General features: G+C 40.1%; 1 protein-coding gene across 1 annotated transcript in view; it reads left to right on the plus strand.

The window, feature by feature from the left end:
- GCLM (glutamate-cysteine ligase modifier subunit) overlaps window positions 1–15,513 on the plus strand; it is a 52,477-nt gene that overhangs the window by 21,463 nt on the left and 15,501 nt on the right. Inside the window, exons 3-4 of the mRNA XM_089677300.1 lie at window positions 2,214–2,298; window positions 7,830–7,886. Coding sequence (XP_089533426.1) covers window positions 2,214–2,298; window positions 7,830–7,886 — 142 coding nt within the window. The remainder of the gene's footprint in view (window positions 1–2,213; window positions 2,299–7,829; window positions 7,887–15,513) is intronic.

Here is a 15,513-nt window from a genome sequence, read left to right on the forward strand (position 1 = left end):
CAAAATGTTCAACTCCATTTGCAGACATGCAGCCCAAAACTTAAAAGGAACCTCCACAATGCTTCACTGTTGCCTGCAGACACTCATTATTGTAACACTCTCCAGCCTTTCGCCAATAAACTGCCTTTTGCTACAGCCTATTATTTCACATTTTGGCTCGTCAGTTCAGAGCACCTGCTGCCATTTTTCTGCACCCCAGTTACTATGTTTTCATTCATAGTTGAGTCGCTTAGCCTTGTTTCCATATTCAGTGCATAAAAACATAGGAGCTGGGGTGCAGAAAAATGGCAGCAAGTGCTCTGGACTGATGAGTCAACATTTGAAATATACAAATGTACACATTGGCCCAATGTAATTATGTAAAAAATACCATACCTGGAACTTATCTTTAAACAATCTGCATTTTGTCTTCAGTGTGACAGACAACTACTGAGAATTTTAATGTTCCAGCTCAGTGGGCTGAGTTCATAGTACATGCAGTCTGTATAGTATGTTTTGAATGTCGGTGGACAATGAGTAGAGTGGGTTCTCTCTGTACTGTTGCCAGCAGTGCAGTTAATGAGTTCAACTGGCTTCTGAGTGTATTTGCAATTGTGTATGGATAGAAACCCAGTCAAAGTTTTTTTTTTCCTTTTCACCAGCTATGTTTTCATTTCTACTCTGTATTACTGCCAAGAATTTAGATTGTGATAAATCGGTAGTGTTTATTTTTCTAAAGTTTGAATTTACATTCCAAATGGCCAACTGGCTTCTTGTATCCTTTGGGATTTCAGCAGTGACTTCTCCCTGGTTGAGTTTGACTCCCCTCCCTATCCCAAAAACGTTTGTCAGTTGTGTGTGATGCATTGTTGGGCTTCAGTGGAGGGAAACATAATTTATTAAAATTGAGAAACTTAATTACCACCGAACTGAACCCTTGTATAAAAGCTTGTACTTTTTAATGGTAGTCTTGATATTTATTTGTACAACATGCCCCAAGTATTCAAAGCCAGATCCTTACACTTGATGAGTATTAGCTTTTCTGAGTGGAGGACTCTAGCCCTCACCTAAAGGGATGTGTCAGACAGCAGTAGTGAGGAGAACTCCTGAAGCTTACCACAGTGTAAGAGAACCTGATGAACAGGCAAAAATTTGATCAGTGGGTGGCTCTGTTGGCACTTTTCTGCCCGCAGCCTTAAAAAAAAAAAGCCGACTGTAAGAATACAAAAGCAGGCAGAGCTTTCTTCCATCTACAGATATCTTTAGTTCATCCTAAATTGCATACCTACGACAAGAATCTGTAGATACCTGCTGCTGGGATCACAAGTGTGTGTGCCTACAGGTGTGGCCCCTCAGCCTGTACAAAGCAATGACAGGCTGACTGGAGCCACAGCTGTTTGCATGTATCTGCACATCCTGCAGCTAGGTACAGATGATCAATACTGGACACAATCTGTCTACTTCCAGGGGCATTATCTGTTCATAGCAGCTGGACCTCTCATTGGGCAGACAACTGCACCTCCCATCAGTCTGTCATTGCTTGGTATGGGATGAGAGGCCGCAGCTGTTCACACACGCCTGGGATTCCAGCCGCGAGAATGTGCTATCTTGCCCTATTAGCAAGTATAAATGGGGTGTATGTGCAGTGGGGAGCAGCCCCAGATTTTGCAGAGCTGCATTTATGTGGACTATCAATCTTATAAATATGGGGGATTGATGAAAACAATATGGGCAGAGTTGTGCCTTATTTTTGTTTTTAATGTTGGTGCTTAGAGCAGGAGAAAATCTAGTTGTACTTTTTGTAGGAATGTAAATTATCTACCTGCAGTATATGAAATACTGCTTATACAGCAAGGCGGTTCTCTCGTTCTGGGAGGACGTCATATGACGTCCTCCCATTGTAACTGCACATGCGCGGCTCTGGGAGCGCGGCAACACGGTGATCGGTGGTGCGCTGTGTCCCTCGGACACAGCGGATCACCGATCAATGGAAAGAGCCGAAGATGTTGGCTCGGTCATGTGATCAGCTGTACAGGGCAGATGGCTACAGATAAATAGGTACAACTTATGTTTGAGCCTTTGTTTCATCTTCGTGTATCACCTGAGGCTAATTTCTTCACTGGGTATATGTAAGGATTTAAAACCACTTTGAAGCCCAGCTCCTGCAAAAAACATAGGTAATGTATCTTCATTTTATTTTTCTGGTTATAAATTGGTATTTTCTTACATTTTAGGACTCTTCACAGACCCTGGAGTGTGCTGTTAGTCAGGCTATGGAAACCATAAACCCTGAAGAGAGAGAGGAAATGAAAGTATCTGGTAAATACTGACAATAGGTGTAATATTTTGCATTATTTTATTGTATCATACTGTGTATATATTGGTGCAATGATGTTGGTTTAATACCTAGCTGCATTGACCTAGATGGAATGGACTATAGCTAGAATTGTTACTTGTATTAGACAGAAAGTATTGCCCTGCCTATAACCATCATGTTTGCAGGAATATTAATAATATTGGCATCAAATCTTGTTTCACCAGCCAGTGAGAATAAATGCATAGTGTGTGACAATCCACTGATGGCTGGAAAACTGTGTTCAGTGAGTAGTAGTAGAAAATTGCCGTAGAGGATACAAATATGAAATAAAACATTGTGAGGTTATCGTAGTGTACAGTATGGTTTCTGTCATAAAACTATAGTATTTATAATTTTCTGTATACTGAAGAATTTATATACACATACTACATTTATCATTGTTTTGGCCTTCACATGTGTCCAGAATACTCTGCTTTATTGGATTCCCCAAGGGCCTATGTACACTTGACCATTTTCATGCAGCAAAACCCACGAATGAGGGGTTACATTACCTAAAGAAATACACATACACACACAGACACACACACACACTATATTGCCAAAAGTATTGGGACACCTGCCTTTACACGCACATCACTTTAATGGCATCCCAGTCTCCGTCTGTAGGGTTCAATACTGAGTTGTCCCACCCGTTGCAGCTATAACAGCTTCAACTCTTCTGGGAAGGCTGTCTACAATGTTTAGGAGGGTGTCTATGGGAATGTTTGACCATTCTTCCAGAAGTGCATTTGTGAGGTCAGGCACTGATGTCGGATGAGAAGGCCTGGCTCGCAGTCTCTGCTCTAATTTATCCCAAAGTTGTTCTATCAGGTTGCGGTCAGGACTCTGTGCAGGCCAGTCAAGTTCCTCCACCCCAAACTCACTCATCCATGTCTTTAAGGACCTTGCTTTGTGCACTGGTGTGCAGTCATGTTGGAACAGGAAGGGGCCATCCCCAAACTGTTCCCACAATGTTGGAAGCATGAAATTTCCAAAATGTCTTGGTATGCTGACACCTTAAGAGTTCCCTTCACTGGAACTAAGGGGCCAAGCCCAACCTCTGAAAAACAACCCCACACCATAAACCCCCCTCCACCAAACTTTACACTTGACACAATGCAGGCAGGTAAGTATCGTTCTCCTGGAAACCGCCAAACCCAGACACATCCATTGGATTCCCAGACAGCGAAGCATGATTCTTTTCTCCAGAGAGCCAGGGTGGATTTGATTTAAATCAAACTGATTTAAATCACGATTTAAATCACTAGTCAGTAAGGCTTGATTTAAATCCTAGTTTTCTACATAAAGACTAATTCTTGCTGGTATAACTTTAATATGCAAGCAGATGAAGATTTTTAGAATAACAACTTTTCATATTAGTTTTTTTATCCCCAGTTTAATAGGTTAATCATTCATATTTGGACAACTTTTCTGTTGTACTTAGGAAGGAGAAAAATAATCATTACCTTAATAATAACAATTTAAATAGATTTATTCAACTGAAACAATAACATTCCAGCATATGTTATTTGCTTAAACAAACATCCATGTTTGTTAACTAATTTGACTAAACAAAATATATATATTTTAAGAAACTTAGACTGTCAGCTACTTCCTCCTCACACTTCGTTTCACTTTCTTCTTGTGCAGATCTATTCCACTCCAAACAATCAGAAAAATATTGTTTCGATTCTATTCACTGAACTTCTTGAAACTTAGCACTGAAGGGTTTGATTCTGTATTCATAGGTTTGTAGAAGTTAGGATGAAGGTCTTTTTCTTAACTCTTCATGTTATAACATTTTTGCTGTGAAGAAGAGGCATGTGATCTCCGCTGAGTCAAATTCAGTTTTGAGAACTGCAAAAGTAAACCAAGCATCTGTGATAATATCTTGTAGGCAGAGAAACTGCCCAATAATCTTACAAAAACCTCTGGAAGAGCATGACATTGTGAATGGATTAATGGCATTTATTTACCAAAAAAATTAAACATATACAGCCTTATTCTACATAATTAAAAAACTAATCTTTATTTCATGATGGAATAACCTTTGGATGGTAATATATTTTCCTCAAAAAGCATTTTATTAAAAAAAATCCAATTTAAATAAAAAAATCTGATTTAAATAAAAAAAATCAGATTTAAATAAACAAAATTCGATTTAAATCAAACAAATCAGATTTTTTTGATTTTTTTAAAAAAAATTATTGATTTTTATCCACCCTGCAGAGAGCACATCTACACTGTTCTAGAGTCCAGTGGCGGCGTGCTTTTCATCACTGCTTTTGATGCTTTGCATTGCACTTGGTGATGTAAGACTTGAATGCAGCTGCTTGGCCATGGAAACCCATTCCGTGAAGCTCTCTATGCACTGTTGTTGTGCTAATCTGAAGGACACATGAAGTTTGGTGGTCTTTAGCTATTGACTCTGCAGACAGTTGACGACTTCTGCGCACTGTGTGTTTCCACTGTGTGACCCCACTCTGTCATTTTACGTGGCCTACCCCTTCATGGCTGACTTGCTGTTCCCAGTTGCATTCTCTTTGTTATAATACTACCAACAGTTGAGCGTGGAATATTTAGTAGCAAGGAAATTTCACAGATGGACTTATTGCACAGGTGGCAACTTATCACGGTACCACACTTGAATTCACTGAGCTCCTGAGAGCGACCCATTCTTTCACAAATGTTTGTAGAAGCAGTCTGCATGCCAAGGTGCTTGAGTTTATACACTTGTGGCCATGGAGGTGATTGGAACACCTGAATCCAATGAATTGGAGGGCTGGCCCAATACTTTTGGCAAGTATTTGTCTATATATAGGCCCAACAAACAAGAGATCCCTGTGCTCAAATCCCAATAGCTAGTGCATGCATTTATCCATCAGGTGCTAAAGGCGTGTAACCACATATTAACACTAGAAATTCTGAAGGACCCTCTGCACAGTCCTATATACCCTTTCAAGCAGACTATGCAATAAATAGGGATATTTAGTTCACACATATTGCAATACATGTTTAAGCTGGCCAACTGCGTCAAAGTAATCCCTCTATGGCCAGTCCTACTCTGCCTTGCCTACGCAAGTGCTACTGTGAATACAACGATTGTATTGTTGGGTCAGTAGCCGGACCTGAACCTTGTAGCTCTCCCCCATTGTGTCTTTTCCCCTATGGTAGCATTGTGTCCACAGTAGCATATGCGTAGGCAGGGCAGAGTAGGACTGGCCATGGAGGGATTACTTTGACGCAGTTGGCCAGCTTAAACATGTATTGCAATATGTGTGAACTAAATATCCCTATTTATTGCATAGTCTGCTTGAAAGGGTATATACCAGTGTGCAGAGGGTCCTTCAGAATTTCTAGTATATATAGGACCATTCGCACTTGTGTTAAAACACGGAACAACGTGACTTAAGCCTTAAATTTAATAGGCCATGGGGTGATTTCAATTGCCAGTATTTAACAAAAGGTAAAATATAATTTATTCCTGACCAGATGTAATTAATGCTGAAATGCCTAGGCCATATTTTAAATTGAAATTGTTTTAAAAAAATAAATAAATACTCTTGTCACTAATCATTACAGTTTTAAAGAGATGAACACTATCATCTTTAAGCTGCAGTGGTATCTACATGCTGTAAACCATGGGTGCCCACGGCCTCATGCTGTGAATGCAGGAGTTTTGGTGTGATTTCAGAAAGTGCACCACGGCTGCAAGATATAATAGAAGTCCATGGCAAAGCGCAACTAACCTGCAGGAAAGTTGCAGGCACACTTCGCTGCACCTGTGGATCAGTGTGAAAGCAGCATAATAACCCTTTTTTAAAAGTACTAATATGCCCATTGCAATACTGTGTGCTAGAAAGGTCCCAGTACTCAGCTGTCTGCTCCATGCACTCTAATGCTCTGGGATGGTGGGTCACTTGGATACATCCAATAAGCCTTTACTATCCTGTGCCCCCATATAAGGCTGCTTTCACACTGATGCACTGCAGTTTACCTGCACTGAAGTTGCAGGTAAACTGCAGCGCATCAATGTGAAAGCAGTCTTATATGGGGGCTCAGGACAGTAAGGGCTAATTTATATTTGAGGTGGGTGGTAAAACCTCATAGTTCTTACCACCCCCAACCACTGGTGTAATGTCAGGGGTTACAATAGCAACCCCCCTCAATGCTCCAGGGGGCCTGTGTGGCCTCCCTGTAACTTTTTTTCTTCTCCTTACACTTGGACAGGAGGGGTGGTGGGGGCCGCATATGCAGGAACTGATCCTCTTCATTTTCCTCCTACAACCACTTAAAGCTGGCTTCTCCTCCTCTCCCTCCTGCTGGCATTCAATGGCTTCTGGAGGTAAATGTTCATTATGCTATTTAAAATTCTGAACCTTCTCATTTCATTGTGGCCCACGACTGGTTACTAAATCACATAAGCACCCCTGCTGTAAATCTGTTTTGTTAGTGAAGTATCCATCCTGCATATGATACCTATGTCATAGCAGACGGGGGAGCCACTCAAATTTGCGTCTTGATCATCAGTGGGGACTAGAACTGTCCATGACCATCAGAATTGAGAGCCAGCAGCCTGCATGGTCAGCTGGTGGCTGTCGAAGGGAAGATGTTTGCTAATGTATCCCAAGCTTGGGCTATCATGTTGAAGAATGTTTTTACAGATTGCGAGTGGAAAGAAGTGGTTAAAGAAGCATAGCTAAATGCCTCTTATGGCTGCCTGGTCAAGTTTCTAAATGAAAAATGCTCGAGGTGCACTGTTCATCAGCATATTATTAGGGATTGATTTGTCTCTCCAATCTAAACATTGATAGTGTGATCTCTGTAACTTACAGTTGTAATGAGATAGCGATAACTTCAACCTCAGTTGGATGCCACAGTCAGTGACTCAATCGATAAGACATCTTGTAGATCTTGTGAAGTTTATTCCATAAACTGAGAGAATCTTACAACAATGAACATTCGATAGGTCAAAAGATCATAATGTTTCCTGCTCCATGACATGAGGCTAGAAGCTGCAATGCATCTCTGGAAAAGGGGGAGGGCTATCTATACAACATTAACTAAACCAAAGGAAAGGGAGGAGCAGAAACAAAATATAGAAACACTTAAAGGCATATGACAGTCAATATGAGGGTCACTGTTCATTGTCTTCAGTGGGCCTTGCGTATAGTTAGACAAATAAAAGTTGCAAAAAAGTCTGAAATTGAACACAAGAAATGTCAGTGATTGTTGGGTGTTGTCTTAGGTATTTGTTTTTTGTATTTGTAGATGTTCTATTTTTATGCATGGTGTGCGTGTCTTTGTTGTGTTTTTTTTTTTCATAACAATATTGACCTTGTAAAGTATTTTATTTTGGCGTGCAATTGCAGCATATTTTGCATAGCTGAAAGTGTTTTATAAGGTAATGTGAGTTTTGTATTCCTTTCATTACACAAGCAAAATACTATGTATAAATCGATTTTTTTGTTTTGTTTTTTTTACCTCTTTACAGCAAAGCTGTTTATTTTGGATTCTGGTCTTTCATCAATCAGGCATGCTGTAGATATGGGTAAGTTGATATAAAGAAAATGAGTTAATTCATTTTGAGCAGGTATATAAAGTCTTTAAAGTTTTAGTTTTTTTATAGTCGATCACATATACGTAATCATAGAAGCCAACAGGCTCTGACTGTGGACAGGATTCTCTTGTGTTGTGCGCAGAGAGCTACAAGCCTGACCTCATTTGAACTTAGTCTCTTTTTACACTAAAGCCTGTGGTGGTCAAGAGGGATGGAAATAGTGATGTAAACCACTTTGAAAATAAACAGGTATTTGGCAGATCATGTGGCTGGCTCCATCACTAAAGACTCAGAACACCATAGATTAGCAAACATATGTTGGTAATGCTGTATACAAGTTCAGATTCCATGGGGGTCTGCCAAAAAGGCTTGGAGGCCATTGTATCCATTGTTTTTGTGATGAAATGGTGTGCTGGGTCTGATGTACTGAGAACAGAAGGTTAAATTGTTTCCCATGAAATGTAATAGCATAAAAGAGATCAATAGAATTTTGGCTAGCTATGTCAAGAAGTCTGTTTACTAATGTATAGTATATACTATGTAGATCAAGGCTGCTATAGGCTGTTTTAACCCCTTTACGACAGCGGAACTTACATGTGGTGTCCAGGAAGTGGGCTTTAAACCTGGGCGCCACATATGTGGGTCCCCTGAGTCGCTACTAACAATCGTGCCCCAGGGGAATCAGATCACATGATCATGGTGATAACATCTGACTACCACAGTGATCATTTGATCTGTAAAAGCTGTCCCCCCCTCCATTTTTTTTTTCTTCTGTGAAAAGAACACACACACTTCCTTCTAGAGGAAATGTGTCAGTTATTGGTACTGTCAGTGTCAATGTAATTGTCAGTAAGTGGCAGTATCAGTATCGGTGTATTTAGGTAGGACAAAAAGAAAGTGCTGTTGTTTCTTGGCCCTACTATAGACACATAGACCAAATCACACACACGTGGTATCGCCGTGATTGTCAAGAGTAAGAGAATTTATTTAGCTTTTTTTTTGGGTGGTGGTACATGGTAATGGCATAAAATATACAACTAACGTAAAAAGAAAAATAAGATAAGGAAAATAAGACTTTTGGTCTTTTCAAAGTATTACTTTGTACAGTCACTAGGATAAATTCAGAATATTTATTTTAACAATGACAAATATGTTATAGTTTTGCACAGAGCAGCTTTGATCCTTCTCTTCTGTGGTCCCCTACTGGCGTTCCTGGCTCCCCCCTTTATGAGTGTCCCTATAGCAAGCCACTTGCTATGGGGGCACTTGTGCGGGGTCGATTCTGAGACGGGCAGTGTGTATTCATTGATACACACTCAGCAAGGCTTGGCCCTGCAACTCCCCCCCCCCCCCCCTTCTTATAAGTTGTAATTGACAGCAGCAGGAGCCATTGATTCCCACTGCTGCCTCCATGTCCAGTGAGGAGAGAGAGTAGAAATAGCAGCTTGACTGGGGCACAGCGATAGATCGAGATTGTGTTAGTAAGGTAAGTATTCATTTGGGGGGTTGAGCTGAATACAGAAGTTGTTTTTTGGTTTTTTTTTTGCCTTAATCCAGAGAATACATTAAAGTAATAAACCACCTGCCTTTAAAGTGGAACGTTATTTAAAAAAAAATTAAAAGAAGGGCAAACGTGGTATTTTTAATGCTGAAGAGACAGATCACTGTAAAACTTTGGCAATGCCAAAGCTGACTGCACTCCCCCATATGCGCAGGAGTGATGTCACCCCATCCTGGCCAATGAAAGCAGCCGGCAATCGAGTCCCAGAAGCCAGCTATCCAAAGATGTTAGTGGCCTGCGCGGAGCTCTGGGATGCTGCACCGCTGGATCCAAAGTGAGTATAATTCTGTTTTTAAAATTTCAAAACTACCTGTAAAACTTTCTATGATGGTTGTAGGTTTTTAACCAGGATATGTCCCCATCATTTGTACACAGATACAAAATGCCAAATATGTATACAGGGAACTCTGAGGGAAGAGTTTACACTATCCTAAAGTATGTAGTGAGAAGAATAACTTAATGTGGATAGTGAATTATGGAATGTGAAGTACGTGATTATGAGCTTTATTGGTTTATGGTGTCTTTTCATATTTGAGGACATAAGGTGTTTTGGCAAATAAAAAAAAAAAGGAACAAAGTTGCTGCACAGAAATGTTTTTGGTAAATAGTTCATGTAAAACTCAGATATACAGAGCCATTCTCAAACCACTCATAGGATTCCCTACATATGTGCAAACCATGAATATTTTGAAAGGGAATTGGGAGGAAGAATAAAAAGGGAAAACCAAAAACCGTATAGACACCAAGCTATGCAGTGGAATAACATCATACAGGATGTCTCAAACTTACAAGCCGCCCTCACTGCATTATTTAATTGGGTAATTATGTGACAAATGAGGTTTAATGTTGATAAATGTAAAGTTATGCACTTGGGGGGCTAAAAACATACATGCATCATACATACTAGAAGGAGAATGATCTGGGTGTTCTGGTAGATAAACTTCATAATACCATCCAATGCCAAGCTGCAGTTTCTAAAGCTAGCAAAATACTTTCTTGCATTAGGAGTATAGCCACAATTTAGCTGGAGCGTGCAAAATCAAGCTCACTTCTGCATAGAAATCAATCAGCTTCCAGGTTTTATTGCCAATGCTTAATTGAACAAGCTGAGGTTAGAAGCCGATTGGTTTCTATGCAGACGTGAGCCTGATTTTGTATTCTCCAGCTTTAATAAATAAACCCCACTGAGTTCCAAGCATAGCTAGAGAACTGAGCATGTTGTGCTCTCATGCCTAGAGTGGTCAGTTTTTAATATAAAAGCAGGATACTTTTGTCATATAAGTACATGGTACAGCAGGCACATACCAGGAATATGAATTTATTGGGTTTACATACTCTTTAAGAGATTTATACATGGCTTCAAGTTCAGAAATATCTTTCTTGAGCTGTAGCATATGGGCAGCTATACTTGTCCCACTAGTTTCCCTAAGTCACATTTCCTATGATTCCTCTTTGTTTAGCTCTGAAGGCATGACCTGGGCTTGCCCTTATCTGAATGTGTACAGAAGTTATGAATGCATGTGCACTAAAGCTGATCTGCACTGTGGGAACAAGTGTTTACTCAAAATTGTACACAGTACCTTGGGCCTAATTTCAGCAAGGTGGACTTGCATACTAATTTTAGAAATTCTAATATCCACTGAATTGTCATAATGTTGCATCTTCTGTTTTGTAATTTGTGTCCTGAAGAACCATACCCTTTTTTCTTCCAGTGGAAATTGTAAAGTGAAGTGCAAATATTTGCTATATGTAAAAAAAGGTTTAAATGAGTCTTCTCATTAACCCTGCAGGCTATTGATTATTCTTTACCACTCCATAAACCTTTTTTTTTGTTAATTTGATATTGCTTACTGTATAAGAATTGATAACTCAGACCTGGCTTATGGCTCCCTATTGTTGTTCCCTAGTGTCTTACATCACTATTTTTAATGTCCTCTTGCTTTCTTTAACTTTAATATGGATACAGCATCATTTGTAATTAATACAAGTTATTGCTGTCTCCTCTATGTGAAAAATAAATTGCAACTGGCAACACTCCAGTAATCCCAGTTCATTATTTAGTGCCAGTTCACACTACTGCAGTGTTGGAAACTGCATGTGATTTGGAAAGGAATCATACTGCATTCCTGTTCAAATCACATGCGATTCTTTGCAGTACAATTTGAGCCATTCGTTTTGTATAGCTCAAATCACACTGCACCCACAGGTTTCCACACTCTTGTTGGATCGCATGGGTGTTTACACCCATGCGATTCAATTCATCCAATTACACTGCATTCTATGAACCTTTTTGGGGTGTCGTTAATTTAACATAGACACCTGCAATGGTTCACATGAACTGAGTTCATGCATGCACAGAATTTGCTGCGAATTCACACTGCATTAGTGTGAACCAGCTTATGGTAAATGTTTGATTCTGCTCTCACACAAACCTTATGTTTACTCACTGGGCAACTTCTGTGGCTCCACTATATTTCACGTCTGTCCCTTCCTCAAATGCAGTTCAACTAAAATGTTAGTGCATGTCCTCATTATGTCCTTGCTTTACTATTTAACCACCTTTCCTCTTGGCCAGTCTGTACTCAAATGTTTACTTGGCTTCTCATTCTTCCAATACTGTTCTTCCTCCATACATTTCTTTGCTAATTTCTAGATGCCGTCTTATAAACACAACACCTCTGCCCATGACCACCTCTTCACTCTAGTCCCTTTCTCATAATCCCAAATCCACATTTATGTGAGTATTTTACACTCAATGGCCACTTTATTAGGTACACCTGTTCGATTGCTTGGTAACACAAATTGCTAATCAGCCACTTATGTGGCAGCAACTCAATGCATTTAGACATCTAGATGTGGTGAAGGCGACTTTCTGAACTTCAAACCGAGCATCAGAAAGGGGATTTAAGTGACTTTGAACGTGGCATGGTTGTTGGTGCCAGACGGGCTGGTCTGAGTATTTTAGAAACTGCTGATCTACTGGGATTTCACACACAACCATCTCTAGGGTTTACAGAGAATGGTCCGAAATAAAGAAAATATCCAGTGAGTGGCAGTTTTGTGGCCAAAAATGCCTTGTTGAGGTCAGAGGAAAATGGGCAAACTGGTTGCTACGGCATTCAGATGGTAGGGTCAGAATTTGGTGTAAACAACATGAAAGCATGGGTCCATCCTGCCTTGTATCAATGGTTCAGGCTGGTGGTGGTATAATGGTGTGGGGTTTTTTTTTTGACACTAGGTGTACCTTTTATAAAGTGGTCAGTGAGTGTATGTAAGTGATTCTCTGAAACCCCACATATGTACCCTTCATGTACACCCTAAAACTTCTTTATCAAACAAGAATACAATCTGAACAAAGTTCTTATATTAAGTAACTATTCCATCACTTCTTCTTTGTCTGGCAAGACCCACGCTATCACTTTAGTATTCATCTCATTCACTTACTTTAGCTCTTTAGATGGTAGACTTGTACACAAAGGGCCCTAACTCTTCTTTCTTGTCATTTCTATATTTTGCTAAAAAACTGAATGCACTAGTCTTTGGAACATTTTTTTTTTTATTGTATTATCTTCACTACCCTATTTCTTATCTGTTACTTTGTACAGCACCACTGTAGATAAAGGTGTGCTGTATAAATCATACCCCAAAATGATCCCAGATGTTGCAAGCAGCACTACCTTGCCACAAAATGTCCCCTTTATCTACCCAAACATTTCTTCAGGTTTTCTATTGAGCCAAGTCCTGGGGCTAGATGATTTAATATTAATAAGCTTACGCCCATGAGATAGTGACTGCTTATACCTGGACAAAACATGACCCTTTATTATTTGTGGGATTCCATTACAATATCCATATTAGTAAACAAAACATTTTCTTTTGTATAGCTTACCAAAACAAAACTTATTTTCATGGGTAATAAAGCTGGTAATACCTCTTCCTCTTCCAACTGGGCCATGCATAAGACTACTGTTTGGAGGATTTCTGATTCAGTTTTGTGATTGTTGAAAGCTTACAGTTCATTTAACAAAGAACTGAAGAATATCATAAACTTCAATTAACCTGTGCTTGACCACTAGGGCTGAAGAATCCTTGAGATGTTCACATCACTGTACAGTAGATAATCTAGGGGTCTCTCCTAGCCGATAAACTCCAGGACATCTCTCCAAGTTATGCCAGGACTTAAATTGAAAAATGGCACTTTATCTCAAAATCCCGACTCTAAACTGCCAGAATTCGATTACTGTTATAGTACAATGTATCAGGAACTGTGTTCCATCTCTAGAGCACATATGGATAAATTATTTCCGAATCTTGATATCTCTATGCTAGACCAACATACAGTTGTGGCCAAAATTATTCAACCCCCACTGAAATTGAGTGTTTTGGCCAGTTTGACATTGCTTTTGATCATTCAGTCATCTTGCTTACATTTACATTAAAGAGGCACTTGTAGGTCAGACAAATATAACATAACAGTTATAATGAAATAACCACAAATGTCTTTTCTGTGCTCACAGCATTATCAGTTTTATTCAACCCCCAAGTGACATTCAATCTTAGTACTTAGTACAGCATCCTTTTACAGTTATAACAGCTTTTAAACGTGAAGCATAGCTTGACACAAGTGTCTTGCAGCGATCTACGGGTATCTTCGCCCATTCTTCATGGGCAAAGGCCTCCAGTTCAGTCACATTCTTAGGCTTGCGCACTGCAACTGCTTTCTTTAAGTCCCACCAGAGGTTCTCAATCGGATTTAAGTCTGGTGACTGCGATGGCCACTCCAAAATGTTCCAGCCTTTCCTCTGCAACCATGCTCTAGTGGACTTGGAGGTATGCTTGGGATCATTGTCCTGTTGAAAGGTCCAACGTCTCCCAAGCCTCAGGTGTGTGACGGACTGCATCACGTTTCCATCCAATATCTCCTGGTACTGAAGAGAATTCATGGTACCTTGCACACGCTGAAGCTTCCCTGTACCTGCAGAAGCAAAACAGCCCCAAAGCATGATTGACCCTCCACCATGCTTCACAGTAGGCAAGGTGTTCTTTTCATCATAGGCCTTGTTCTTCCTCCTCCAAACATAGCGTTGATCCATGGGCCCAAACAGTTCTAATTTTGTTTCATCAGTCCACAGAACACTATCCCACAACTTTTGTGGTTTGTCCACATGGCTTTTGGCATACTGCAGTCGACTCTTCTTATTCTTTGGAGACAGCAAGGGGGTACGCCTGGGAGTTCTGGCACGGAGGCCTTCATTACGCAGTGTGCGTCTTATTGTCTGGGCTGAAACTTCTGTACCCACATCTGACAAATCTTTTCTCAGTTCCTCAGCAGTCACACGGGGACTTCTCTCCACTCTACGCTTCAGGTAGCGCACAGCAGTCGAAGTCAGCATCTTCTTTCTGCCACGACCAGGTAGCGTTTCAACAGTGCCCTTTGCCTTGAATTTGCGAATGATGCTTCCTAAGGTGTCTCTTGGTATGTTTAACATCTTTGCAATCTTCTTATAGCCATTGCCCTTCCTGTGAAGAGAAATCACCTCTTCTCTTGTCTTCCTGGACCATTCTCTTGCCTTCACCATGTTTGTAACCACACCAGTAAATGTCTAGAAGGAGCTGAGTATCACAGTCATTTTAAAGCTGCCTAATTGGTGCTTATTATGCTTGATTGCTGCTCGGTGACATCCACAGGTGTTTTCAATACCTGATGGAAAGCACCTGTATGAACCTCTGTTCTTCAGAGTGGTAGTCTTTAAGGGGTTGAATAATTGTGGCAATGAAGAAACCACATAAGAACCATTTACTACTGTATTACATAAACAATTGATGTCATTTTAGTTGCATTTGGGTAGTTACAACGTCCTTGTAGGATTTGATTCTGAATACAATTCCAAATGTACACTATAGTCCCTAAACCCCTTTACAGCATTGGGGGTTGAATAATTTTGGCCACAACTGTATTTGACTAATGAAAAAACATTTTCCAGTTAAAGAAAAAAGTGATTGTGATTAAGGGTGTAATCTCCCTGGCAGTTTTAAGGCATGGTACACCCACTTGGT

The sequence above is a fragment of the Staurois parvus genome, unplaced genomic scaffold, assembly GCF_062004578.1.
Source record: "Staurois parvus isolate SC_StPar_1 unplaced genomic scaffold, SC_StPar_1.0 ptg000183l, whole genome shotgun sequence".
Classification (NCBI taxonomy): Eukaryota; Metazoa; Chordata; class Amphibia; order Anura; family Ranidae; genus Staurois; species Staurois parvus.